This window comes from Mercurialis annua, linkage group LG7 (assembly GCF_937616625.2).
Source record: "Mercurialis annua linkage group LG7, ddMerAnnu1.2, whole genome shotgun sequence".
In the NCBI taxonomy this organism is placed as follows: Eukaryota; Viridiplantae; Streptophyta; class Magnoliopsida; order Malpighiales; family Euphorbiaceae; genus Mercurialis; species Mercurialis annua.
The window spans coordinates 45,466,505-45,494,048 of record NC_065576.1 but is presented as its reverse complement, the minus strand read 5'-3'; the positions used below and the strand labels follow the sequence as shown (position 1 = coordinate 45,494,048).

General features: G+C 29.9%; 3 protein-coding genes and 1 pseudogene across 3 annotated transcripts; 3 read left to right on the top strand and 1 right to left on the bottom strand.

Moving 5' to 3' along the window:
- The first annotated feature begins 1,501 nt into the window (after positions 1-1,501).
- On the top strand, positions 1,502-6,412 carry LOC126654872 (factor of DNA methylation 1-like; annotated as a pseudogene).
- Positions 6,413-7,231: 819 nt separating this feature from the next.
- LOC126654894 (cytochrome b561 and DOMON domain-containing protein At3g07570) lies at positions 7,232-11,050 on the top strand. The gene is made up of 4 exons (XM_050348891.2): positions 7,232-7,513; positions 8,147-8,546; positions 9,807-10,090; positions 10,751-11,050. The coding sequence occupies exons 1-4, from the start codon at positions 7,337-7,339 to the stop codon at positions 10,985-10,987; spliced, it is 1,098 nt and encodes a 365-aa protein (XP_050204848.1). The 5' UTR covers positions 7,232-7,336; the 3' UTR covers positions 10,988-11,050.
- Positions 11,051-16,994: 5,944 nt separating this feature from the next.
- On the bottom strand, positions 16,995-18,585 carry LOC130014853 (uncharacterized). The gene is made up of 3 exons (XM_056103813.1): positions 17,289-18,585; positions 17,085-17,195; positions 16,995-17,002 (listed from the first exon to the last, which is right to left on the bottom strand). The coding sequence occupies exons 1-3, from the start codon at positions 18,583-18,585 to the stop codon at positions 16,995-16,997; spliced, it is 1,416 nt and encodes a 471-aa protein (XP_055959788.1).
- Positions 18,586-25,450: 6,865 nt separating this feature from the next.
- LOC126654913 (uncharacterized) lies at positions 25,451-27,181 on the top strand. Its single transcript, XM_050348918.2, has 3 exons — positions 25,451-25,609; positions 25,688-25,768; positions 26,989-27,181. Exons 1-3 carry the CDS (start codon positions 25,496-25,498, stop codon positions 26,998-27,000), a joined length of 207 nt encoding a protein of 68 aa, XP_050204875.1. The 5' UTR covers positions 25,451-25,495; the 3' UTR covers positions 27,001-27,181.
- Positions 27,182-27,544: the final 363 nt, after the last annotated feature.

The window sequence follows — 27,544 nt, the reverse complement described above, 5'->3', positions numbered from 1 at the left end:
ACATTTCAACAAATATTATAAATAGTATCTAATTTAATTAATTTTATGGAATTAAAACGGTAAAATTAAATAAAAGTGAATGTGAAATTTAGTAATTTTTGAAATATTTTTTAGAGAAGATGCTTTTATTGTTGAAATTTTAACATTTAGTACTATTTAGAAAATGAGTAAAAATAAAAAATATTGATTTGAAATTTTTTGAGTGAAAAAATGTCAATTTAATATTTCGAGGGTGCAATTGAAAGTGAAAGGTGGTAATTAGGGTAAAATTGGAGATTTTGAAAGGTGAGGGTGCAAACGAAATGGGGTTGAAAGGTGAGGGGATTTTTAGAGGATTAGCCTATAATATATTATTTTGACTTTTAAAATTAATTAGCTACTCATTCATTCTTTTTTTTATATTTTCAACTATCACAAGTAAATAATCATCAATAAAATAAAAAGGCACAACATGTATATTATCGTTCGATTTATATTAATTTTTTGATTATTTGATAAGGGTACTTTTAAATATTCTCAAGTCTAAAATTATATCATTTTTGTTAAAACTATGTAATTTGGTAAATGATAGAAAATAATGAATATGTGTTGTTCATATTACTTTTAATAATTATTAAATATTTGATAAATTCATATAAATTTCATTGAAATATATAAGTATTTTGTTTTTATGTAAATTATTAATTTTTTTATATATTTAGACTAATATTTTTAATATATATTATTTAATTTTATAAAACAATTTTAATTTTTAGTAATTCAAAGTTAATACAAATATAATAATCAAATGAAAATTAGAATAATATATATATATATATATATATATATATATATATATATATATATATATATATATATAATTTCGGTTCTTCGGGTATAAATTCGGTACTTCGGTTCGGTACGGTTCGGTTCGGTTCTCGGTACGGTTATTTATAAAAGATCCAGAACCGTACCAATAAAATTTTCGGTACGGTTCGGTTCGGGGAAAGTCAATGGTCAACGGATTTTTTTCGGTCTTGGATATTTTCGGTCCGGTTTTTGGTTTGGTTTTGGAGATATCCAGGATCCGTGCTCACCCCTACTTAAAACAGTCCATTTTCTTCCCTAACGTTACACATTCTGCCACGGCAAAAATACTTAAAACCTCTCCACCTTTGACTTTGTTTTCAATTGCACCACCACGTAGGAGAATTTTCAATTACACCCTATTTAGGGTTTTCAGTTTTCACATGTACCCTAATTGACTAAAACGACCTCTTTTTATTTAGAAAAAAGTTTAAATTAATCCTTCATTTGTATTTTTTTCAAATGGAAAAAATAATGATATAATCCTTCTATTTAGTTGGTTTTAATAATTTTATCCTTAAATTATCAATTTTTTTTTATTTTGGTGTGCAGACGAAAACTGAAAACCCTAAATAGGGTGCAATTGAAAAGGTGGTGGTGGAATTGAAAAAAAGTTCAAAGGTGGGGGGTTTTTCAGTATTTTTGCCTTCTGTTACCAAAAAGAATTTTAAACATCACTTCAGATCACTTGTTCTCCCTCAATTTTTCATTCCACAGTTCACAACTCAACAATGTAAGTGATACTGTAGAGTCTGATCTTCTTCTTGTTGTTATTTGTTTTTGCAATTCTTGAAATGAACCTGAAATACTCGTGTTTTACAGTGTTGTTTCCTGGAATGTTGTTAAGATATTGAATTTTTGTTCTTGTGATTTTTTTTTTGCATATTTTAGATTGCAAACATTATGCTTTTTCAGGAAAACTATAGAATTTTTAATGTGAAGTAACAAAATTGTGGCATGCATAGCGTTTTTATGCTAATTTTAATGGAATGAGGTTTGATTGGTGCTGGAATCTGCTTGATTTAGGGTTTAGCTAGAGCTGATTGCTTTATTTTTGTAAAATACTGAAGTGCATTTTGGTTTTAATTTATATGCTCAACTGTGTCTTTCATAGCAGGTTTTGATAATGATTTTATAGTACATTTACAAGTTTAATTTAAGTAAAGAAAATGTTATATTATTGGTCTTAAAGGATGTTTAGCTTAGTTAAAAATTTGTTGAAATTGAAGCTCTCGAGCAGCAACGGAGCCAGGATTTAACATTGGCGTGCCAAATTGTAAAATATGAAAAAATCTTTTATTTTTCTCTCTAATTTTGCTGTTTGGTATGTTATTAACACATTTTTTTTTTAACAATTTGTTATTAACACATGTTGACCTGTGATTCTCTCTCAATCAGCAACTATTTTCTTTTTGTATGTTTTATGGAAGTTTAATATAGCTGCTTCTTTCTCCCAGTTAGATGGATTATAGCTCTGATGAAGAATCCGACATTAGTGAATCGGAGATCAACGAGTACAAGGACAAGCCATATGAAGAGTTGAAGGCCCGTCATTACAAAGTTAAAGTAAAAGGCGCACTTAGATGTCCATTCTGTGCTGGCAAAAAGAAGCAGGATTACAAGTTCAAGGATTTGCTTCAGCATGCCAAAGGGGTGGGCAAAGGTTCTGCTAACAGGAGTGCAAAACAAAAGGCGAACCATGTTGCCTTGGCAATCTTTTTGGAGAATGACCTAGCTGACGGAATTGAAATAAGTCAGCGTCCTGTTTTGCAGCAGCCTGTCAATCCACTTCCACAGAAAACTGATGAATTTGTGTTCCCTTGGATGGGAATAATAGCCAACATAGTGGATGAAGGAAATGATAGCAATGCCTTGCGTGACAGTAATTATTGGCTGCAAAAGTTTGCTGTTTATAAGCCGAAGGAAGTTTGTATTTTCTGGAGTGAAAATGAAGAAATCGGACAGGCTGTATTAAAATTTGATAACAATTGGAATGGTTTTATGAATTCTGCTGATTTTGAGAAGTCATTTGAAAGCTTGCATCATAGTAAAAAGGATTGGAGGGAACAAACAGTCAACTGTGGCCCACATATCTTTGCTCGGTGTGCTCGAGCCGATGATTATCATTCTGAGGGGCCAGTGGGAGAGTATCTTCGCAAGGAAGGAAAGCTGAGAACAGTTTCTGATATTGTCGAAGAAAATACTGAAAGTAGAAACGGTGCTGTGGCTGATTTGTCCAGCAGAATTGATCAGAGAAATGAGAATTTGAATGAACTCAAGAACGAATACGATGAGACGAACATGTCTTTGAGTCGTGTGCTTGAAGAGAAAGACAGACTGCAAAAGGCTGGCTATGAAGGTTTGTCTTCTATATGTGATTGCATGTCTAAAGACTCTAAACTGTTAGGTTATAAATTGTCATTGCATCTGCATTTGGTAAAAGCATCATCTCTTGGCTGGCTGCAATAGCTGGTTTGGCCACAAGCATCCATGAAGACAGGGGCAGAGACAGGGGGGTCGAGCCCGGGCGACCACCCCCTTGCTCCGACCACTAGACCTTTGGGGTAGCCCAGGTGACTGGGATGCCCCCCTGAGCAAGGGCTCCACTCTGGCTCATTAGGCATATCTGATTCTTTATAACTGATGAAACAAATGAATAAAAGGCCAAATTGACCATTCATTTTTAGTAAAAAATTAAAGGGCCAGATTGGCCCTGCTGTATAAAGTGGGACTGCTGCTAAATTAAATCAGCTGTCCCAATTCATTAACCTAAATTAAAAGTTTTCAAAACAATTAAACCCCAAATTCTATAATCTAACTCCATAGCCTTTTATTTTCTAAATTCATCAATTCTTCCTCTAATTTTAATTTATTTATTTTCTCTAAATTCTCTAATTAACTATATATATATATATATAATTTGTATTAATTTGATTAAATTGTCTTTTTTAGATTATTTATAAATTACAAGCCATGAAAAGTGATGAAATAAACGAGACTATAACTAATAAATACTTTTTCAATTACTTTCATTTTATTTTATTTTATTTATTATTGATGAATTTTGATTTTGTGAATTTTGTAGATTAATAAATTGAAGAATTATTATTAATTGATAAATTTAATAAAAAGAATTGATTACTTGTTATGTGTGAATTTGTGTTATTTTATTCTTATAACTCAATATATAGAATTTTGTTTATTATATATTTATATTAAATGATTTTATATATTTTATTCTATTATGCGGATCCTGGCTCAGCCACTGCATGGAGATGCTTTCTAACAATATTTTGAAATGTATTGTCAGGTGAAGTGTAGCTAAGCTTCATGATTTAAATCATAGTTGTTTAACTTGTTTTTAACTGTTTATCAGAGACCAAGGAAGATGCAACGGCTCGCACATAATAAAGTTCGGAGAATCTTGGAAGAGCAGGAAAATCTAAGTGAGGAATTAGAGCTTAAGAAAAGGGAACTTGATAACTGGAGCAGAGAATTGAACCAACGCGAAACACTAACTGAGTGTGAGAGACAAAAACTTGATGAAGATAAAAAAAAGGTAATGGGTGTTATTACATAGATTCTTCATTAGGAAATTACAACCATTCAGTTGCCACTGAGTTTTCATTGATTTAAATTCAGTTTCTTGCTGTACACTTCTTTCATTTTGGCCTCATAGAAAGTTCGACATGTTCACTCAATTACAGGTAAGCTTTCAGATTAGAAATCAGCATCACGCGCTTTAAATGGTTTATATGAAAACATGATAATTGTTGGACTAGTGATTAAAATGCTATGTCCAAAAGATGGATTATTATGTGTTGCTGACGCGTTGTGCTTAGCAGTGACGGTTTGTTTTGTCCCTCCATCAAAACAATTTACTTCAGTTGGCAGCTATGGAACATAAAAAGGCTGATGAGAATGTTGAAAGGCTCTTTGAAGAGCAAAAGGTGCAATGCTCATTTTTTAGCATTTTGGTATGAACACTGCTTTTTCATATTAAAATTTCATTTGCATTACTGACCTATTAATTCTCAGAGGGAGAAGGAAGAAGCCCTAAATAAAATGCTTCAGTTGGAAAAACAGATGGATGATAAACAGAAGCGGGAAATGGAAATTGAAGAGCTAAAAGGGAAAATACAAGTGATGGAACATTCTGGTGGTGAAGATGATGCAGCCGTTCAGAAGAAGATAAAAGAGATGAAGGAGGTGCTGGAGAGTAAAATAGAGGATTTGGGTGATCAAGAAAGTCTGAATCAGATAACGATGAGCTACAAGATGCGCGTAAAGCATTAATTGCGGTATTTTTTTCCCTTTCAGGGCTTAAATGAGATAATGTACTCGGGAGGTCGGATGGCAGCTATTGGAATAAAGAGAATGGGAGAGATTGACCAAAAACCATTCCTCGACACTTGCAAGCAAAGGTTTCCACCTGATGAAGCTCAAGTCCAGGCCAGTACCCTCTGTTCCTTATGGCAGGAATATATGAAGGATCCGAACTGGTATCCATTTAAAGTCATCACTGTTCCCGGGGATGAAGAGAAAACAATGGTAAACGCTCATCTTTATTTTCCCTTTGCAAGTCACTGCCGTATAAAGTCTTACAGGACGTATGGTGTATGGCACAGGAAATAATTACAGAAGAAGATGAAAAACTACAAAAGCTGAAGCAGGAGTTGGGGGGTGAGATATACGATGCTGTTGTTACAGCTTTGAAGGAGGTTAATGAGTACAATCGCAGCGGGCGATACACAGTTCCGGAACTCTGGAACTTTAAAGAAGGAAGGAAAGCCACTTTGAAAGAGGTGATTGCGTATGTTTTGAAGAATATCAAAACTAATAAGCGCAAAAGATGATTCACAAGGTAAACACTCTTATATATTCTTTCAGTTTCTATGCATGTACTGCTTACTGTCCTTGTAACTTGTAAGTAGATAAATTCTTGAATCTTTGTTGTAACATCCTATGCTTTGGAGTTTATTGCATTTAGATATTTTTCTGTCTGAAAGTAATGTGGCTTAAGTTTGAGCTGGTTTGTTTATTTGCAATTACAAGGACAGAAATTTGTGGAACTTTTTTATTAGTGAAGGCACTTATTTTTTTAAAGACTTTTTGTATAGGTAACTGACATTCGTGTTTGTTTTATTTACGCTGCATTTATTTCAAAGTGATAATTCGTCGTAAGGATTTTGTAGGTTGGTGAAAGACATTGTTTGTGCCATGGAAACTAGAAACTGCAACAATCCATGCCTCTTGGGAGCTTCTTACATGACTACATGGGATTTGTGTTCCTTGATGAATTGTGAACTTGAATATTAGTAAAAAGTATATATTGTAGGTCTTTTTAAACATGATTAAGACGGTTGAATTCTATTATTATTATTATTCGTACTCCGTAAAAAGAGCAGTGCAGTTATTATATTATAGGTGATTGAAGGACCAATTTCTAAAAATGATGGCAGCTTGACCTTTTATAATCCTCTTCCAGTAGATGAGATGAGCCTTTTAATTGGAAGCATATTGCTGCAGGCTGCTAATTTGCTCTGTGAAAATGGACACTTTTTGATATCTTTGGATTTTTCTTCAGTTTTGGCATTATCAGTTTCTGTAAATGGACACATTTAACACTCAAAATCTGCGGTTGCCATGGAAACTATAATGCATTGACCTTATGTAGGTTTTTCCGCAGTTACGGGGTATTTTGTTATATAATTAGGGTATAAACAAGACGAGCTGAGTCCATTATGTCAAGTTCAAGTTTGATTTCGAGTTTAAGTTGAATGTGTTATACGAGTTTAAGATTGAATGAGTGCATTATATCAAGTTCAACTTTGATTTCGAGTTTAAGTAGGATATGTTATATGAGTTTAAGATCGGATGAGTGTGAATAATATTTTAGTTGCTTGAGCTCGACTGGAGTAAGTTCAAGTTTAATTAAAATGAGTTTTTTTATCCGGTACTTGAATTCTATTTAAGTTTTCTTTAATAGGTTTTTAAGTTTTTATCATATCAATTTTGACTAGCAGTCCAAATCATTTATATTCATATTGAACATTTAGAAATATACTTATATAGTCTACTCCAATCATATTTCAATTATGATGAATCGATGATGATAAATATGATTGAGTTATAAAAGCTTATGTGAATTTCATAGTCTTATGTGAATTAAAAAGCTTGAATATATCACATTAAATTAACAACTATACTTTAAATTTGAATCTACAAACTTCAATTATATATCTAATCATTCTCTCAAGTAATTAGTGCCTAATTAACTTAACATTTAATTAATCTCCATGTTCCATAACTACAACTTACATCAACATGTCATGATCATTACACCAACTTGCATTTTTTAAGAAATAATTAAAAAGCAGACCACTTCAAATTTCAACTGCTCCATCATAATTTCTCTTTGATCAACAAACTTCTACTCTCTCCACATTACCAAACCCACAAATTATTACAACAACAACAAAAATTAATCATGAAGACATCTAATTTTATTTTTAGTATCTTCATCATCATATGTTCTTTAGCATTTCTTGTAAATTCACAAACTGATTCTTGTTCTGTAAATCTAAACCTCAATACACAGTTGCCTTTTGATCTCTCAACTCTCCATTGTGCTGCTGTATGGAACTCCCACAATTTCGTTCTTCGAGTAAGTTTTTTCTTCGTTACTCCGAGTTTTTTTATATTTACACGCGGAAACTTTTTCATTCTTATATTTTCATATTTCGTTTTTATTCTAAAAATATTTAAAATATTTCCGGAATTTCAAACTATATATTTATAACGTATTCTTAGGTTATGGTCTAAATATTTCCAACTTTTCATTTTTCTAACAATTATAATCAAAAAATTAATTTCAGTATTAACAATTAATTTTAGCTAATTTTAGTAATTGTTCAATCTGATACATGTTTTTATTAATAAACTAAATAAATTTATGTAAATATATAATTTCAACATTTTATTTATTTTCATAGTTTTATATACATGATTTTTAAATATTGAGTTTTCAATTTATCATACTGCAATGCTAATTACATAATTTTGAATTTGGACTAAAATTGTTATTTTCTTTTAAAAATTGGGATGAAACTACAGAAACTATGCATATTGAGTAGATTTGAAAAAATAAAGTTAGAATATTTGTATCCATTCTGCCTAAATTTATATATAAAAAATTATTTTACCCGTCTATCTTTTAATTTTATGATTTCAACGTTTTCATTTCCGTGCTATATAGTTAATTAAACAAGTACTCATTATAGTTGTTTGAATATTGCAGTATGTTCAAACGTCTCCCAATCTATGGAGTTTTGTTCTCTCAGCGCCCGATGCGAATTCCTACATTGCAATAGGATTTTCGAACAACGGACTAATGGTTGGATCGAGCGCAATCGTGGGTTGGATATCATCGAACGACGGTTCTACAAATATCAAACAATATTTTTTAAGAGCTCAACTTCCGAATCAAGTAATACCCGACTCAGGAAATTTAAATATTACTTATTCTATGATCATATCTCAATCTTCACGTCTCTATTTAGCCTTTCAATTACTTATCGATCAACCGTCTTCGCGGTTAATTTATTCTGTCGGACCGGTCGGTATATTGCCGTCTGCCCCAAGTTACCAGTTAACGGAGCATCGTGATAAGGTCTCCACCGGTTTGAATTATGTTACAGGTAAGTTAATTAATAAATTAATACTTTGTTGCATTTTAATTTATTTAATGAGAGTATCTTAGTTCATGTAATTTGTTGTGCCAACCATGACGAAAGCATATTGGATTAATTTTTTGAACAAAGGGTCAACGCGCCCCCTGAACTTGTGACACGGGGTCATCTAACCCAATGTATACTTTTTTGAGCAACTAACCCCAAAACTCTTCATTTTTGGGTCAAATAACCCCATAATTGTATTTTAAAAATGCGTAAAATACAAATCGGAGGTAAGAGATGAAAAAATGTAATTAAATACTTCTCTAATTATTGCGATATGATTATCCTAAAGTCATTTTTTTAAATAAAAATATAAATTATTGGGTTATTTGACCCAAAAATGAAGAGTTTTTGGGTTAGTTGCTCAAAAAAGTATAAATCGGGTTAGATGACCCCGTGTCACAAGTTCAAGGGGCGCGTTGACCCTTTGTTCTTAATTTTTTGCTTTAAGTTGATTTGGTATAGGTTTCTTGTCAACATGTACAATTGTGTCATGATTAATATTAAATAGAAAAATTATCTGTATAATGCGCCGGCAGATATAGCTGAATTAACTGGCCAAATGAAATTGAAACTTTAATTAATTTGATTTGATTTTCATTCAGTTCAGTTGGATTATAATTAATATTTAATTTTAGACTTTTTGATTAAATCCGTTCAGTTTATTTTTTAATATAATTTTTTTAAATTATCAAACCAATCGAATTAATCATATTATATATAAGATGTTATTTTTGTAATTTTTTTAGAAAATTAAGGTATTTTTGTAATTTTTCATAAGACCTGGAGATTCCACTAAATTTATATATTATTAAAAATTGACACCGCATTTAGTTTTTTATTTTATTTTATTTCTTTATAATTAATATTAATTCGATTAACCAAAATAACCGAGCAAATCAAATCATTATTTCAGTTCGGTTACAATTTGGTCATATATTTCGGTTACATTTGCGTTATAGAAAATTGAAGAATTTGGTTATGATTAATTTGGTTTGGTTCAAACTCAGTGACTAAACCGACTGATGCAAACCCTAATTATATAGGACATCGACTAATCTCGATTCAAACGGAATAGAGTCGTATGGGCCAAATATAAGATTTGTCTATAATTTTCTAAAGCATGAAAATTTTCTGCATCAGTAGTATTTGATAAGTTGATAGAAATTAGATAGAGATAATTAGCATAATTACTAATTAAGTAAAATTCTGATTTTGAAACAGGTGAGAGTAACAATGAAAATGTACATAGTGAGCTAAGAAAAAGCCATGGAATGTTGAACATGCTTGGTTGGGGAATTCTGATGATAATCGGAGGAATAGTGGCTCGACATTGCAAGCAATGGGATCCCATTTGGTTCTATGCTCATGTTGGGATTCAATCGTTGGGATTTATATTAGGAATTTCTGGCGTAATTTGTGGATTTGTGTTGGAAGATCGGCTTAGTGCTCATGTTTCTACTCATAAAGGCATTGGAGTTTTCATTCTTGCTCTTGGATGCCTCCAGGTTTGCACACTAACCCATAAATTCGATTCGATTCAGTTTGACATTGTGAAAAATCAATTTTTTTAGTTTGGTTTGGGTTTGAATATAAATATTTTTAATTAGGCCTAATGATGTTAAAAGACATTTTTTTTTTTCAATTTTCATAAGTTTATTCAAAACTTTTTATGTTTGTAAATTTATTCCAATTTGATTATTTCGTTGCAATTTTTCAGAAGACTTATTTATTTTATTTGGCTTTTCTAATCATTTTTATTTTCAAATTTATATCTTTTTTTATTTCAACCATCGAAAATTGAACCAAACCGGTCATTGACTCATTAACCAAAAAATTTATACAAAAAATTGAATTTCAATGTAAATTGAATAAACTGGACCAATTTTATAAGCATTTCAATCAAAATTTGAACTAAATCAGCCGATTTGGTTTGATTTACATCAACATAGAACTGACAAATTATTTACCGGCGAAATCAAACTGATTGAATTTATCAATTTGATTGAATTGATAAGTTTCGGCTCAATTTTGCACACTCCTTATTTTTAACGAATGATCTAATTGATGTATTCTTACCATATAATTGTAGAATTTGTAGAAAATAAAATTTGATTGGTTCAAAACCCAAATCTTGATTTTTGATTAATCTGATTATATGTGTGTAGGTGATGGCATTTTTGGCCCGACCGGATAAATCATCAAAAGTGCGAAAATATTGGAATTGGTATCACTATACCGTAGGCCGAATTTTGATGGTTTTTGCAATATCAAATGTGTTTTATGGAATCCATTTAGGTGAAAAAGGAACTGGATGGAATGCTGGATATGGAATTGTTCTAGCCATTTTGTTTATAATTTCTGTGGTTTTAGAGGTAAGGATTTGGAAGAGAAATTCAAATTAACAAACTAGAATCTTTGTGTACTTTATTGTTATCATGGAAAATTTGGAGGGTGTTTTTGTTTTATTTTGAGGGTATTTTACTTTTAGTAGTGTGATTCATTTATTAATTGGTTTTGTTTCATTGAATCTTTTCTAGTGCATGTACCTAAACTACCAATGAAATTTGATTAAAATTACCATTAATTTTATTAATTTAAAGATTTTAGTTAGATCTGTGAAAAATAATTTGGACTAACTGGCTATTATATTAGTAATTAGAAAAGACTAATTATGTTTTTTTTATCCCTTTAAGATCGATTATATTAAGATGAAATTCAAATACATCGTAAAATAAATGATATAAAAAATTATAAAAAGGACAAACTAACCGAATAATCGATCAATTTGAAAAAAATGAAACAACAATAGAAATTAAAATTAAAATTTTGACGGTGATAATAAACGGAAAGAATTCAAGTGTTGAAAATTTCCGAAAACCATATATATGTTTACAACTTTCATCTTTCCTATGTTATGTTTTAATCATACTATAATAATGTGACTAGAACCTCGATTTCATCAAGAAAATTGAATATAAAACTCAAACAAACGTTAAATAATTTTAATTTATTCAAGATAATACCGCATCAGATCATAATCTTTAAAATATTTGAAGCACACATAAATTTTTATAGCAGATTAATTTATTAAAAACATAAAAAGTGTAAAAATATGGGGACAGAAAGACGATGATTTTTTAATCAGAAACCGACGATTACCGCCTTCCGCCTCTCAAAACAGACAAAAATCAAATTTTCCCTTTCTAGAATTCCGTTTCTCTCTCTAAAGGGAGAGTACTGATTTAATGTCTTTCAAATATGGAAATAAAGGTCATGGTGACAATGCTTATAGGCTAAATTAGTTGTATATGAAACATGCCAGCCATGAACAATTTGGCTTGTGACACCAACAATGAAGCTGTTTTTAACTTGTTTATAATGTTATTTAGTGTTAACTAATGGCAATCACGTTTATTTCTTTTGTTTAAATGGATTACTATAGGATTACTTTGTAATTTGTATTACATATTTTTTACGATTATGAATTATATTTTGAAATAAACGATTAATAAATTATTAAAAATATAAGCCTGTTGTCGCTTAAAACACGCGTTTTTTTTATCTTTTCCCACAAGCTACACTAACGAGGCTTTATAGCAATATTTATCGAATAATAGCTTTTTATAAAATAATCATATAATTATAAAATATCATAAAAAATTATAGAATTATAATTTTTTTAAAAGGTTACCAACTTATAAATGTGTGCAAGTCTAAGATGTACAACCATATAACAAACATGTATGTTTCCGAACCATCCTAAAAAAATTGGCCAAACACATATTTAGGTCCCTGCACTATTACTCTTTTCCAACTTAAGTCCCTGAACTATAAAACGTTCAAAATAAGTCCCTACACTATCAAAAACATATATTTTAAGTCCCTATCATTGCGCAAGTTAACGGAATGTGGATGACGTTAACAATTACATATCAAAAATGCTATTTTGGTCTCTGCACTATTTTTTTTTTCCAAATTGAGTCCTTACACTATTAGAAACATCAATTTTAAGTCTTTTTTATCACATAATTTAAATAATATTAATAAAATTTTTATTTTATTTTCTTTTTTAATGTTATTAAATTTTTTTAGCATTTCCAAAGCTAGAATCATCTCCGACCATTAATAAAAAATTTTCATTTTAATTTAAAATTTTAATTATTTAAAATTTATTAATTTAATTAAATAAAAATAATTTTTTATTTTTTACAATAAAAAATTAAATATATTAAAAAACTGTTCGTCTACCTCGCAATCTTTAAAATATCATATTTTTAAAAATATCTATTTTAATTTAAATAAATAAATTTATTTTGAATTAATTTATTTTGAGTAATTAAAAATTTAAGTTAGATTTATAGTGCAAGGACTCAAATGGCAAAAAAATTATAGTGTAGGGACTTAAAATTTTAATTTTATAAATTTTAACTACAACCAATCTCAGAGTCAAGCGTTTGTATCTCACTCTCTAACGGAATGACACGGAGGGACTTAAATCAGAGACTTTTAATAGTGCAGGGATTTATTTTAAATGTTTTATAGTTCAGGGACTTAAGTTGGAAAAAAATGATAGTGCAGGGACCCAAATATGTGTTTGGCCAAAAAAATTCACAATTGTAACTGATTTGTATTTGATTGAATAAATTCTTTTGTTGAGTACAAAAGAAAAACAACCACTTATAACTGGTTTATAGAACCATGACCTTTTTACTAAAAAAAATAGGCAGGTAACCGTTTTATAACATTTAATAATTCGGGAACCACTTTATAAAAAAATATTAGTTCGGTAATTGTTTTACAACTTTTTATATTTCGATAACTATTTTATATATAAAAAAAACAATAGTTTGAAAACCACAAATGAACAAAGGATCAATTTACTCCTTAAACTTGGCATGAAATATCAAAAAGGTCATTTATAGTGAGATCGGTCCAAGAAAGCTGAACCTTTGCATATTCGTATGAAATCCTCCTCCCCCAGTTGCACTACATGCATGAAATATACACAACAATAAAATCATGTGGAAAAAGGTTTAAAATGGACCTTTATATTAATTGACACTTAATCATTTGTTCTATCCATAATTTGAACATCTATTAGAATTCAGAATTAATATTGCGGAAATTTTTATTAACTGATTAAGTGATTACACTTTTGATTATATAGAACTAATGAGTGACAGATGTCTTATGCTCATTTGTTCTGTGTACAACGGCTATAATGCCTAAAATCCTAAAACAGAAAATAACTAACTAACAGCTCATTTAACAGCTGTATACAACTAACTTATAACCATCTAACTCCTTTAATTAAGCCTTCATAACCTTTTTGCTCCAATCTTGTTAAGGAAACTCAGAATCATCCTTCTATATTTGATATCCCCCCTCAAGCTGGAGTGTATAAATCCTGTACACCAAGCTTGTTAAGGAAACTCAGAAAAGTTGCTGGAGGTAAAGGCTTAGTGAAGAAATCAGCTAACTGATTTTCTGAAGAAATAGGAAAAAGATGAAGTAGACCAGACTGTATTTTTTGCCTAACAATGTGACAATCTATCTCTATGTGTTTTGTTCTCTCATGGAACACAGGATTATGAGCCAAATAACATGCTGCTTGATTATCACAATAAACCATAGCAGGCATTGAACTCTGAACTTGAAGATCCTGGAGAAGATAAGATAGCCACTGAACTTCACATGTAACATTTGCTAATGCTCTATACTCAGCTTCTGAGCTTGACTTTGACACTGTAGCCTGTTTTTTGGTTTTCCATGAAATCAGTGAATTGCCTAAAAATATACAGAAACCAGATATTGATTTTCTACTATCAGGACAAGTTGCCCAATCAGAATCTGAAAAAGCTTTCAGTTGTATCTGATTATGTGATGTAAAGAAAAGCCCTTGACCTGGAGACTTCTTAAGGTATCTCATGATTCTGCCTATAGCTGAGTAATGATTCTCAGTAGGACAGTCAAGAAACTGAGAAAGTTGTTGTACTGAGAAGGTTATGTCTGGTCTTGTGCTACAGAGATAAATTAACTTCCCTACTAACCTCCTGTATGCTTTAACATCTGGATATGCAGGACTATCATTCTTGACTAGCTTTGTTGCTGTGATCATAGGAGTAGTAGTAGGTTTTGAATCCAAATATCCTGTTTCTGTTAGTAAATCCAGAACATATTTCTTCTGGCATAAGTTAATCCCAGTTTTTGACCTTGCCACTTCTAATCCAAGAAAAAATTTCAAATCTCCTAGATCTTTTATCTTGAACTTTTTGTGAAGATAAGCCTTAACAGAATTAATTTCTTCTATGTCATTCCCTGAAAGAATGACATCATCCACATATACCAGCAATACTGTGAACAAATTGTCTTTCTTTTTTGTGAATAAGGAGGTGTCTGATGTGGCTTGTTGAAATCCTTGAGATAATAATGCTTCTGTAAGCTTGACATTCCACTGCCTACTAGCTTGCTTAAGCCCATACAAAGATTTATTTAACCTGCAAACTGAATTAGGTTCTGTACAAGACAGACCAAGTGGAACAGACATATACACCTCTTCATGTAAGTCACCATGCAAAAAGGCATTATTAATGTCTAATTGTTGCAGAAACCAATTATGAGAAGCAGCTATAGCCAATAAGACCCTAATGGTTGTCATTTTTGCTACAGGTGAAAAAGTATCTACATAGTCTATTCCATTTTGCTGAGTGTATCCCTTAGCTACTAACCTAGCCTTATGTCTTTCTAAAGTTCCATCACTATGATACTTTGTTTTAAAAACCCATTTGCAGCCTATAGGTACTTTACCACTTGGTAATGTAGTCAAAGTCCAAGTATTATTCAACTGTAAAGCTTCTAGTTCTTTTACCATTGCCTCTTTCCAGCAGTTATGCTTTATTGCATCATTATATGTCCTAGGTTCCTTATTTGCATCTACTATGGCTGAAAAAACTTTATGTTTTGTTTGCAGATTATCATATGTAAAAAACTTATCAAAACTATGTGGAGTAGTTTTGTTTTTAGAAATGGTACAAACATAATCCTTTAAAAAATTTGGTTTATGAGAAATCCTAGAAGACTTTCTAATTTGACTACTATGACTAGATTGATTTAAAGTAGACATATCTACTTCTGCAGAAAAATTAGACTCAGTTTGATCTTGAATATTTGCTATTTCTGTCTGAGGTTGAATAATATTTTGTGTTCTGTTATAATCCAAAGGATTTTGAATAGTATCAATAACAGAATCAACAAAACATGGTAAAACAGTAAAGTTAACATCTAAACCTGTAGATAAAGCAGAATCCTTAAAAGGAAACAAGTGTTCATAAAACCTGACATCCCTAGACACAAAAAACTGTTTTGACTGAACATCATATAATCTAAAACCTTTTGTATTTTCTGGATATCCTAAGAATAAACATTGAGTTGCCCTTGGTGTAAACTTATGTCTATGATGAACAATAGTTGAAGCATAAGCCAAACAACCAAAAACTCTAAGATCATTAAACACAGGAAGCTTATTATATATAATTTCATAAGGTGTTTTATCACCTATTACTGGAGATGGTATTCTATTTATTAAAAAAACAGCATGATGAACACAATCTGACCAGAAACACAATGGCAATGAAGATTGAAATTTTAAAGCTCTAGCTACATTTAAAATATGTTGATGTTTCCTCTCAACTATAGAATTCTGTTGAGGTGTATAAACACATGTTGTTTGATGAATTATGCCTTTTAACTTATAAAATTCATTAATGTTAAACTCTAAGCCATTATCTGTTCTTATAATTTTAAATTTTTTATCAAACTGTGTTTCAACAAGATTGCAGAAACTCATGATTATATTTCTAACTTCAGATTTCAACTTCATTAAGAACAGCCAAGTAAACCTGCTTTTGTCATCTACTATGGTTAAAAAATACCTATGACCATACATAGAATGAGTTCTTGCTGGTCCCCAAATGTCTATATGCAGTAAATCAAAACAATTTGCATGAACAGAAGTACTTAAAGGAAAAGGATTTCTTTTCTGTTTAGCTAAATGACAAACTTTACAATGTTTCTCAATTGGAATTTTAATACTAGAATTCAAAGATTGCAAACATTTTAAACCAGAATCACCTAAATGTCCTAATCTAAAATGCCACAAATTATTAGCAGTAACTTTATCATCTAAACAATTGTGAGCAGAGACACTTTCAATAGTAGAAACACTTGTAGTCTTGCCAGCAGAAACACTTGCAGATATGATAAAATCATGTTTATTAGCATTAAACTGATCTTTATCAAGATGATAAAGACCTTGTATATCTTTAGCTAATCCAATCATCCTCCATCTGATAGGATCCTGTATAATGCAAAAATGTTTATAAAGAATAAAACAGTAACCATACTGCTTAATCAGCTTACTAGTAGACATTAAATTAAATGAAAAATCAGGCACATACAAAACATTCCTAAGTATTAAGTCATCACTAAACTTAACAATACCCTTATGAGTAACAGCAATTTTTTGACAATTAGGCAAAGTAACATAGATATCAGAAACCAATTCATAAGTTGTAAATGCTTGCAATGAACACACAATATGATTTGTTGCCCCTGAGTCAATTATCCAAGTCAAACTTGTTGATTGACTTTTATATGCACAGCCAACAAAATTCTTAAAATAAGAAAAAGTTTTAGATAGAATACCTGTTTCCTCTGCAACAAAGTTTGTTGAGACAGTATTCACTCTTGGTGAAGAAATTGCAGCAGCTTTAGGTATATTTTGTTGCAGAAGACTCATTAGTTGTGCATACTGAGCTTGAGTTATTGGAGGAACACCAGAAACACCAACATCATTTGAATGACCTTTATCTTGCTCAATATTCTTTTCATACTCAAAGGATTCAGCATATGTATTATTATCTTCATAAGCATAATTGTCATAACCACCATTTTGCTCCACACAATAAGTTTCTTCTTGTGAATTAGTAGTTACCAGCTCACCAACTTGATTAACAAAAGTTTGTGGCCTAAATTTTGATCTATATCCAGGAGGATAACCATGTTTCTTGAAACAAATCTCAACTGTATGTCCAGAAACTCCACAATGACTACACATAGGCTTACCATTATTAGGTGCACTATAAAATCTCTTCTGTCCTCCTTGTGGTCTAAAATTATTTTGTCCAAGATTGCCATTTATAGGTGGTCTATAAGCCCTATTATTAGGTCTATTACTATCATAAGACTGTCTGTTAAAAGAACCTGATTGAGCAGCAAAAACATGTGGCTCTACAATCTGAGACACATTCATACCAATACCTAATTCCCTTTCATGTTGCAATGCCAGAGAAAAAACTTTGTTGATTTTAGGTAAAGGATCAACCATCAATACTTGAGTTCTAACCACAGAAAAACCTTCATTTAAGCCTTTAAGAAATCTAATTACACAATCAGCTTCTTGATAATTCTTTACTAAGGTTAATGCATTACATGAACATTGAGGAATGCACATACACACAGGTATCATTCTCAGATTAACATATTCATCCCAAAGCATCTTTAAATGTGTGAAATAATCTGTCACAGTAAGATTATTTTGTTTAAAACTATATATCTCCTCTTGCAAATCAGAAATCCTCAAAACACTACCTTGTGAAAACCTATCAAACAAATCCTTCCAAACATCTAAAGCATTGTCAATCCATAATATACTTTGAGCTATAGATGGAGTTAAAGACCTTAAAATCCAAGAAAGTACCATTGTATTGCAGCGTTCCCAAACAGGATAAATTGAACTATTCTTTGAAGGCACAGCAATGCTTACATCCACAAATTTCAGTTTGTTCTTTGACAAAAGACACATTCTCATGGAACGAAACCATGAGTGATAATTCTGACCATTCATTAATGGTGAAACAAGAACTAATGAAGGATTTTCACTAGGATGTAAGTAATAAGGACTAGATGGCAATTCATAATCAGGAACTGTATAAGATGCCATTTTTAATCAAGAACTGAACTTAATAGATCAAGATTTAACAAGAAACTATCCAAGAATTGAAGTTTAGAAAATGAAGATTTCGAAGAACACTGGTGAAATGATTTTGTAAGAAGAAAATTTCAGAGATTAAGAAAATAGGAAAAGAAGAACTGAGAATGAAGAATTAAGAAATAAGAACAGAAATTAAGAATTTCAATTTTGAGATCAAGAATTAAGAACAATATTTGAGAATTGAAAAACCCAGATGTTAAAGATCAAGAATTAAAGAACAGTATTGAGAATTAAGAACTTTTGAATAGAATGAATGATCAGTAATTGAGCGTGTGTTGCTCTGATACCATATTAGAATTCAGAATTAATATTGCGGAAATTTTTATTAACTGATTAAGTGATTACACTTTTGATTATATAGAACTAATGAGTGACAGATGTCTTATGCTCATTTGTTCTGTGTACAACGGCTATAATGCCTAAAATCCTAAAACAAAAAATAACTAACTAACAGCTCATTTAACAGCTGTATACAACTAACTTATAACCATCTAACTCCTTTAATTAAGCCTTCATAACCTTTTTGCTCCAATCTTGTTAAGGAAACTCAGAATCATCCTTCTATATTTGATAACATCTGCACTGCCCTTCGGGTACTTAGTAAACTAGATTCATAGACCTTGTTTTGATTAGTAGACCCTGTTTTGACTATTTTCTAAACTTTTAGGAAAATTGAAGAACCTAGACAATCAATTTTACATATTAAAATGTTTATATGTGTAAATCTAAATTCAATTAAAGTTATGGAATGAATTAATTAAACAAATTTATGTAAATAATTCAAGTTGGATCAGACACATTGTAAAATTAGTTAAATATGAAAGTTTCTTGTTCGAACTCTGTATTTTTTTATGTATTTTTTTTAAAAAAAAATGTTAGGACAAATTGAGAATGTAGATACAATTGGTATCAAACTAGATAAGTTACCTAAATTGCATTAGTACAACAAGAAAATTGGCCAGATAAAAAGAATACATATTCTTTCATTTTTTTCCATATATGAAAAAAAAAGGTTTTCGCTCAAAAAGTACTTAATTTTTTGCTTATTTTTTTCATTTATGTCTCAACTATCAAAAACTTAGTTTCGATAAGTAGTTTTCAGTTATAATCAATTAAGCATATTTATCAAAAAGCCCAACTTTTGGACTTTTTTACTTACGACCAAATTTAACTATTTTTTCAATGAACATACACTTATCAAAATTAGGCTATAATTGATGAAATGAAAAAGTTTGATCGTAAATGGAAAAAAAAATTAAAAAAATTGGCCTTTCGAAAAAATAATAATTAAACAGTTGGATACAATTGAAATATATTATCAAAATTAGGTTAAAATTAACATTTTTGAAAAGTTTGATCATAAATAAAAAAAATGCACATTTTTTAGTGATTAGAAAAAAATAAACATATAGTGAGATTACACTATTTTATCAACTTTATTTAAAAACATATACAACCAAAAAACTAGGAAAACCAGAGGACAAAGTGAGTAGTAGAGAATATATAAAAAAAAGCACATTTTTTTCCCAAATCATTTTCATTGTTTACAACTTAATTAATTACATATTTAATGGTTTTGGAGTGGACCTGAAGAAGACATTTATATGTGCCATCATCCTCAATGATTCTTTTAACTTCTGCCTTTATGTCAATCTCTTGGTTAGTGCAAACTCTAGCCTTGTTGTCTCTCTCATAAAATACACATTTTGCTTTTTTTGCTTCATCAATTCTTTAACTTAATTTAATTGTGTTCTTAATTTTGTTCTTTTATTGGTATTTTTTTTATGGGGTTAAAAGCAGATTAAACCATGAAATCTAGTATTTATAATTACTATATAAACTTTAAAGTTTAACAAAATCGAAATATCAAGCTAATTTTCATTGAAAAGACGATGTTGTGCTACCAGAATATGGTAATCACATCAGTACTTTTTCAACAGTATATAACTCGATGTTTCGATTTGTAAAAGATAAAAATTGATGATTGATTTTAACAAATTTTAAAGCTTCGATTATAATTGCAAATACACAATAATTAATGATTTTTTGCGATTAATCTTTTTTTAGTTGTAATTAAAATGCTGACATTTTGGTGTTCTTTTTTTTCCTTTTTCTAATTGAATAATTATTTTATTCAATTTTCATGATCATCTAATAATTTTAAAATATTTATATGAAAATTTTCATGGTCTAAAATGTGCATATTATTGACCTCTTGTAGGTACATGTTGATATAGAAATCTATAATGGACAGTGGGAAGGGAAAAGACCCAGTAATTATCAATAAAGAAGCTGATGATTTTCAGCAACTTATGATGAATCATTTTAGTCCCTCTAATATCCAATTTAACAATTTAGTCCTCACTAGTACTGCTAATATGCATCAAAGCTTATTATCATCATCAATATGGGATTCTGGTATTCAAGAAAGAATGGAAGATGGTGACGTGGATGAGGTATTGTTTAAGTTGCTGAGGTGGAGCAGTGACTGTGAAAGTGTGGGGCAAGATTATGATTACGTGGCAGCTAGAGAATCAGCTGGTTCAATCAGAAAAGCTATGTCTTCTCAAAAGCTTGCTCAGCTTGCCATGCATGATCCAAAGAAGGCTAAGAGGTATATATTTTATTTTAATCTTAACTTATTTTTCTCGAATCTCCTGAATATACCATAATTTACACTTTCGTTTTTTTTTTTATTTGAAATATTATAATTTTTCACTTTTATTTTTATTAACATTTTATTCTTTCTATTCAGTTTTGGTTTTGATCAACTAAGTATTCGATTATTAAAAAATTAAAACTAGTTTTTAAATTTATATTTTTACTATATATTATAAAAGTATCTTATTATAAGATTTAATAGTGACTTCAATTTATTAATTGTTCAATAGTTATCAACTTTTTAAGATTTTTTTTTTATTTTTAGTTTTAGAATTAAATTAAGTGAAAAAATAAAAAATATAAATTAAATTTATAATTAAGCTATTAGATCTCATTAAAGTTATAATTTTAATTTATACTTGCGTCAAAAATAAATTTAAAGACTAAATTAAAGTTTAATTTTTTTTAAGTTAAGTTAAGTGATCATTTATGCTGCCCGGGAATTTGCTGGTCATCATTTGTTTTACTAAAATATTTCTAAAACTCAAACAAATTATATTCATAACCTGCATTAAAAAAAATTATTTCTTTCTGCAGAACATTAAGGTATTAATATTCCGTTTCCGTGCAACATAAATTATAACAACTAAATCCAGATCATTATACAAATAGTTGAGGAGGGCCAATTTGTTTTACTGTTAACTGATAAGTGGAAATTAATAAATATTTTGGAATGAATTCGAATACAGAATATTAGCGAACCGAATGTCAGCTGTTAGGGCAAAAGAGAAGAAGAAGCTGTACACTTATATGCTTGAACATAGATTACGAACATTGATTTCTCAATCAATTTCATTAAACGCTCATTTCACCATATTACAGGTATTATATCAATTTAACTCTGTCGATTTATGCGATTATATATTTTGTACAATTACCGGAACAATAAAAAGTTACTTCCTCCGATCCATAATATATATTTGTCGCATTTGTCCATAATATTTGTCCCATTTAGAAAATCAAGAGAGCATTAATTGTTCTTTTTTTCATATTTTTCCCCACTAATTTATTAAAAACATACACTAAACAAATAAAAATAGTAGTTATAAATGTAAATAAGTTTCAATGTAGGGTTAACTTAATAAAATTATTTATAAATTAAGACATATTAATTGTTTTCTTAATTCTTGTGTTAAAGCTAAATGCGGCAAATATTATGGACCGGAGGTAGTACAAAATAATTATCCAATTATAAAAAGTTATAGTAGAATAATAAATTTTTTACAAAATGGCTACCGGGTTATAAATGTAGACAAAAAAAAAATACAACCATGCAACAAGCTGGTAACCGTTTTGTAAAAAATTATAGTTTGGCAATCATAATAACCGTTTTGTTAAAAAATAAATAGTTGAATCACCGTTTTATAATATTTTATAATTCAATAACTATTTTATTAAAAGATTATAGTTTTAATCCTCCATTTATGCTAATATATAGTGATTATGTAATATATTTATTTGTAAATATGCAGGCAGAAAGCAGAAGCTTGGGTTCTGAAAATGTCAGGCTTAAAGACCAGACTGGCATGGTTTTGCATCAGCTTCACTTGCAAGAATGTAAGCATTTCTTTTTTCTTTCACATGATTGCCTTAAGTTGGATTAATTCCGTCGCAAAATTAAGCCTTACATCTTTGGCGCTTCAAGCACACCACCTTTACCGACGGTTTTTTCGGTAAAATCCGTTGGCGCACACTTAGCGCCTTAATTTGTCTACGGAAGGAGTAACTTGGATGAAAAGAAACGAAGTGATTTGGACAAATTTTTTTGTCGATAACCTCCGACCCGTCAGTTAGTGACACTCCATCGATAATTTGTTGTTTTCTCGTAGTGTTATGTTCCTTAAACTATAAATTTATCCCCTATCACTATGAAGATAATTTAGCTATATAAATGCCTAATTATCTAAAAAAATACACATCTTTATGCCTTGTTGCAATCAGCTTATGGTAAAATATCTTCCAACTTTCACTTTACTAATAGGCCTAATTATTTAAAAATCACTCACCTTATAACTTTTTTCATTTATACCACGACTTAGGAAAATTTCAATTATACCCTATTTTTGATTTTTATGTTTCGTTTGTACCCCAAGAGTAATTTTTTTGATTATTTAGTTAATTTAAAGATGAAAATATTAAAACAAGATACATAAATGATTAACATTAATGTTTTATTAGAATATAGGTTAAAAATGAAGGACTAATTTAAACTCTTTTTCAAAAGAAAATAGGTCAATTCAACCCATTAGGGTAGAGATGAAACATAAAAATTAAAAATAGGGTACAATTGAAAATTTTCCTAAGTCATGGTATAAATGAAAAAAAGTTATAAGGTGGGTGATTTTTAAGTAATTAAGCCTTACTAATAACGCTAGATTAAGTTTTATAAAGTTTTAATATTAGAGTGACCTTGCCTCGCGAAATAGCAATAGAACTTTTCCAGATATTTGTAATTCATGGTCTATTTCAATTGATTTTATTATTTTAGTAATTTTAGCTAAACTTAAAAATTAACAACAATTTTCGGTTCGTGTTTGACAGCATTGAATGAAGAAATGAGAAATGAGATAATGCAGTTGAGAATTTTAACACAAATGAATCCAACAAATGAACAAGATCAACTTCTCTTCAATGGATCACATCAATATCTTGCATGGCATGATCAGCAGCTTCAACAAGCTAACAATTTTCACCAGCACCACATTATGATGCTGCAACACCAACAAGTAATTAGATATCCAAATCAAGACCGCCATTTTCACCAACAATTACTACATTATCAAGATAATTGTGATCTTCAACAACAAGACGATGACGACGAAGACGAAATATCAGCATATTTTGATTATCAGGAATCAGTTGCTGATTCTAATACTCCTCCCTGCTCATTTGACACCAATGATGAGAACTGAGTATGAGTATTAGATTATTAGTACCAGTTTTTCATATTTCTATTTGATTTGGTGATCTTGGTATTTCATTTATTATGACTATTTTCATTTTATTTTTTTGGATTTTATTGCTGTTTAGTAAGCTCTAGATTTTTTTTTATTGTTTTCAACATTTTAATTCACAACCATTTGTTTGGTTAATCATCTAATAATTATTATTGAAATGATTTTATTTAATATATTTTATTCCATGTTCTTCTTTTAGTGTTTTTTAATTTAATGAAATGATCATTTTGACATTTGTTTTACATTTGAAATTCATACATCTATCACTATAAGGTGGATTATTAGCAAAAGTGGTACCAAATATTTATATCTTATTCCAAATTGATACCTTAGTTTAATTTGTATTTTTAAAACCATTAATTATTGTTGTTTCAGATTAGGGTGCCCAACCTTTTTACAAGATTTGAAACTAATGTGATAACCATGAAATGATACAACTTATACATAATGGTTCCCAATTTGATTGTCACTTCAGCTTTAAATTATATGAAATGGCTAGATATTCTGATCTACAACAAAAATAAAAGTAACAATTTAAAAATAGATATAAATAAAAACTATGATTCTAATTTGAAACAAGATGTAAACATTCAGCATCATTTTGACTAATAAGCCCTATAAATTATAAAAACTTGTATGTAAATAAATTTCTATTAATGCAATTCATCTACCATGTAGGCTGGAGAAGTTCAAATTATTTCTTATAAAATTATAATAGGCTCCTTCCGTGAAAAATACCTCATTTTTTCGACTTTGTATCGTTTTCAAAATTGCTAATTTTAACCTATATTTCAATTTTACGTTTTACTATTTGTTCAAATTAGAACGGAAAAATGTTCATATATTCCTTTTAAATTGTTTCAATTATCTTTTTTCATCAAAAATTTCAAATTGGCATAATTGAACCTTTTTCCACTCTAAATTAAACAAATGACTATAATTAAAGCTTAAAATTGAGAAATTAGTTAAAATTAACAATTTTAGAAATTTAAGCCACAAACAAAAAAAGTCGCAAATGTGGGATATTTTTCAATGATTAAATAATTTTTTTGAATAAAAAAATTACCATAAAACCATAACTGAATATTGTATAAAGACTGGATTTGCTAATCTTAAAACAATAGGGACTCAAACATGAACTTTTCAAAACCCAGGGCTGGTTTCAGTATTTATACCTAAAGAGACTGCAAATTCATATGTAGCAGCTTAATTGCCGATCGGAGTTCGCAGAAAAATAAAAAATGCTGCGGACACGGTTGGTATGGTTCACGGTGGGTTTCTCAGTATCAACGGCGGCGATTGGTCAATTCATTTGGAGAGATCTTTTGGTTGACCGATATACCCTTTCCTCCACTGTATGTAGCTCATATTTAAAATTCTCTAATTGATAATTCTTTTTATATATTTCTTACTGTTTGAACTTTTTTGTATAGACGAAGCATAATTTTGATGGACTTGAAGACAGACTCCGTAATCTTGAATCTTCCGTCAACTCCAATTCATCTCCTGCCCAGGTTTTTTTTTTTTAACTAATCCTTATGTCAATTTTAATTTTTTTTCAAAGGTTCATATCTAGGTTAAAAAGTTGTAAATTTGGTTGAAATAGTGAGTAAATGATGATATTGGTGATTATTTCTTTGTTGTTTGAACTTAATTTGGATTATTAGGTATTAATTCTGAGCTTTAAACTAATAAAGACTTGTTATTTCATAATTCCTACAGCTAGTAGATTAATTGTGATAGAAACTGTTTCGTAAACTCGTATTTGGGGAATAACCGGCATGTGTTTATGAATATGGTATACACCGATCCTTTCAAATGTAGATTCGAGTGGCTGGTTAGACTTTGATAAACACCTACTATTCCAAACGGCTTTAAACTGGTCACACCTGTGTACTCTGCTCCTATAGGTAACTAATTAAGTGGTTCACCAGGTTAGGATCAATATGATCTGATCATTTACATACGTCGGTACTCAGTTAACTAGTTAAGCGGTTAACGGTCAACCAGGAAACAAAGTTTTTTGGGGCTGTTGAAAGGCTTAACTCAGCTCAAGAAAGCTAACCCCATGTTATGTGCTCATTAGCCACTGCAATTACTACATTACTATATCTACATGATATACATTTGTAGAATATTCACTGTTTTATTTTTTCCTACTTGAAGAAATAGCATCCAATTCAGTGATATAATGATCATTTTACTAGTGGAGTTCTAACATAGAGCTGTGACTGAAAGCACAATTTATCTGGGGATGTTGTATTAGCATGTCCTCTCACAAAGTAACTAGATCTCGTTTGTTGGTTACCATCCTGGTTAAAAAGTTCTCGAGGTCAAATGCAGATAGTCTAAGAATTAGCTAGAGAAAAAAAAAACCTCTCAATGTTTATACACTTTTGGTATTTAACCTAATTATAATACAATAAGAACAATATTTGCTTCCCGTGAGTATCATCAGGTAAATTCCTTATGATTTGGCCTTTAGTTATCTAATCATTTCAGTTCCGATGACCAGAAAGCTTTTCTTTTGTAAATGTATGCTCTAAAACCTATGAACAATGTATCTGTTAAAAAGTGTGGACAATCAGGGTTTCGTCCATTGACCTCTAGCTGCATTTTGAAGCATAGATACTGCCATTGGACTGTTGTTTAGCTAAGCACCCATATAGTTGGTTATTTAAGAATTGATGTTAATTGTGCATAGATTTTAACTGTTTATTCGTTCCTTTTGCAGGTTGAAGGTTAAAATTTAGAAATTGCATGGAGCTGAAGTCAACAAATCGCTTTTCGATTGGTGAATTTGTTTCGTTTGTTGCTCAGAACATTTGAGATTATATGAAAATATAGTGGAGAAATGTATAAGTCAAATCATTTCATATAAGAATCGCCAACTTTATAATGCAGATTAATCCTCGGCATGCGTGCAATTTTACGTGGTTTTAAAAAGTTCTTTTATTTGATGTTTAGTAGTAAACCACCTTTATATTATTTCTAGTTTGTTTGCAATACAATAACTAGTTAAAGGGAATCACTGTGGCTTGGAGACAATCAATAGCTCTATAAAGTAGCAGAAACAGTTATCGAGCTTGATTTATATTTTACGAAATCTCGGTAAAATAATTGAAAATTAAATTCGACTCAAATTGACTAAATTATCAATATATATAATTATAGAAAAGATATATCAAAATTAAACTCACCACTTATATATTTTTGTTCAAACTTAATTCAGACGGTTGATTTAAATTGATTTTAAATATTTTTCAAGCTAATTCTAAATAGCTAACAAG

Coding starts and splice junctions, on each gene's coding strand:
- LOC126654894 (XM_050348891.2), top strand. CDS start 7,337: ATGAAGACATCTAATTTTATTTTTAGTATCTTCATCATCATATGTTCT. Junction 7,514..8,146: donor CCCACAATTTCGTTCTTCGA/GTAAGTTTTTTC, acceptor TGAATATTGCAG/TATGTTCAAACGTCTCCCAA. Junction 8,547..9,806: donor CGGTTTGAATTATGTTACAG/GTAAGTTAATTA, acceptor ATTTTGAAACAG/GTGAGAGTAACAATGAAAAT.
- LOC130014853 (XM_056103813.1), bottom strand. CDS start 18,585: ATGGCATCTTATACAGTTCCTGATTATGAATTGCCATCTAGTCCTTAT. Junction 17,196..17,288: donor CTTTGTTGCAGAGGAAACAG/GTATTCTATCTA, acceptor TAATTGACTCAG/GGGCAACAAATCATATTGTG.
- LOC126654913 (XM_050348918.2), top strand. CDS start 25,496: ATGCTGCGGACACGGTTGGTATGGTTCACGGTGGGTTTCTCAGTATCA. Junction 25,610..25,687: donor GATATACCCTTTCCTCCACT/GTATGTAGCTCA, acceptor TTTTTTGTATAG/ACGAAGCATAATTTTGATGG.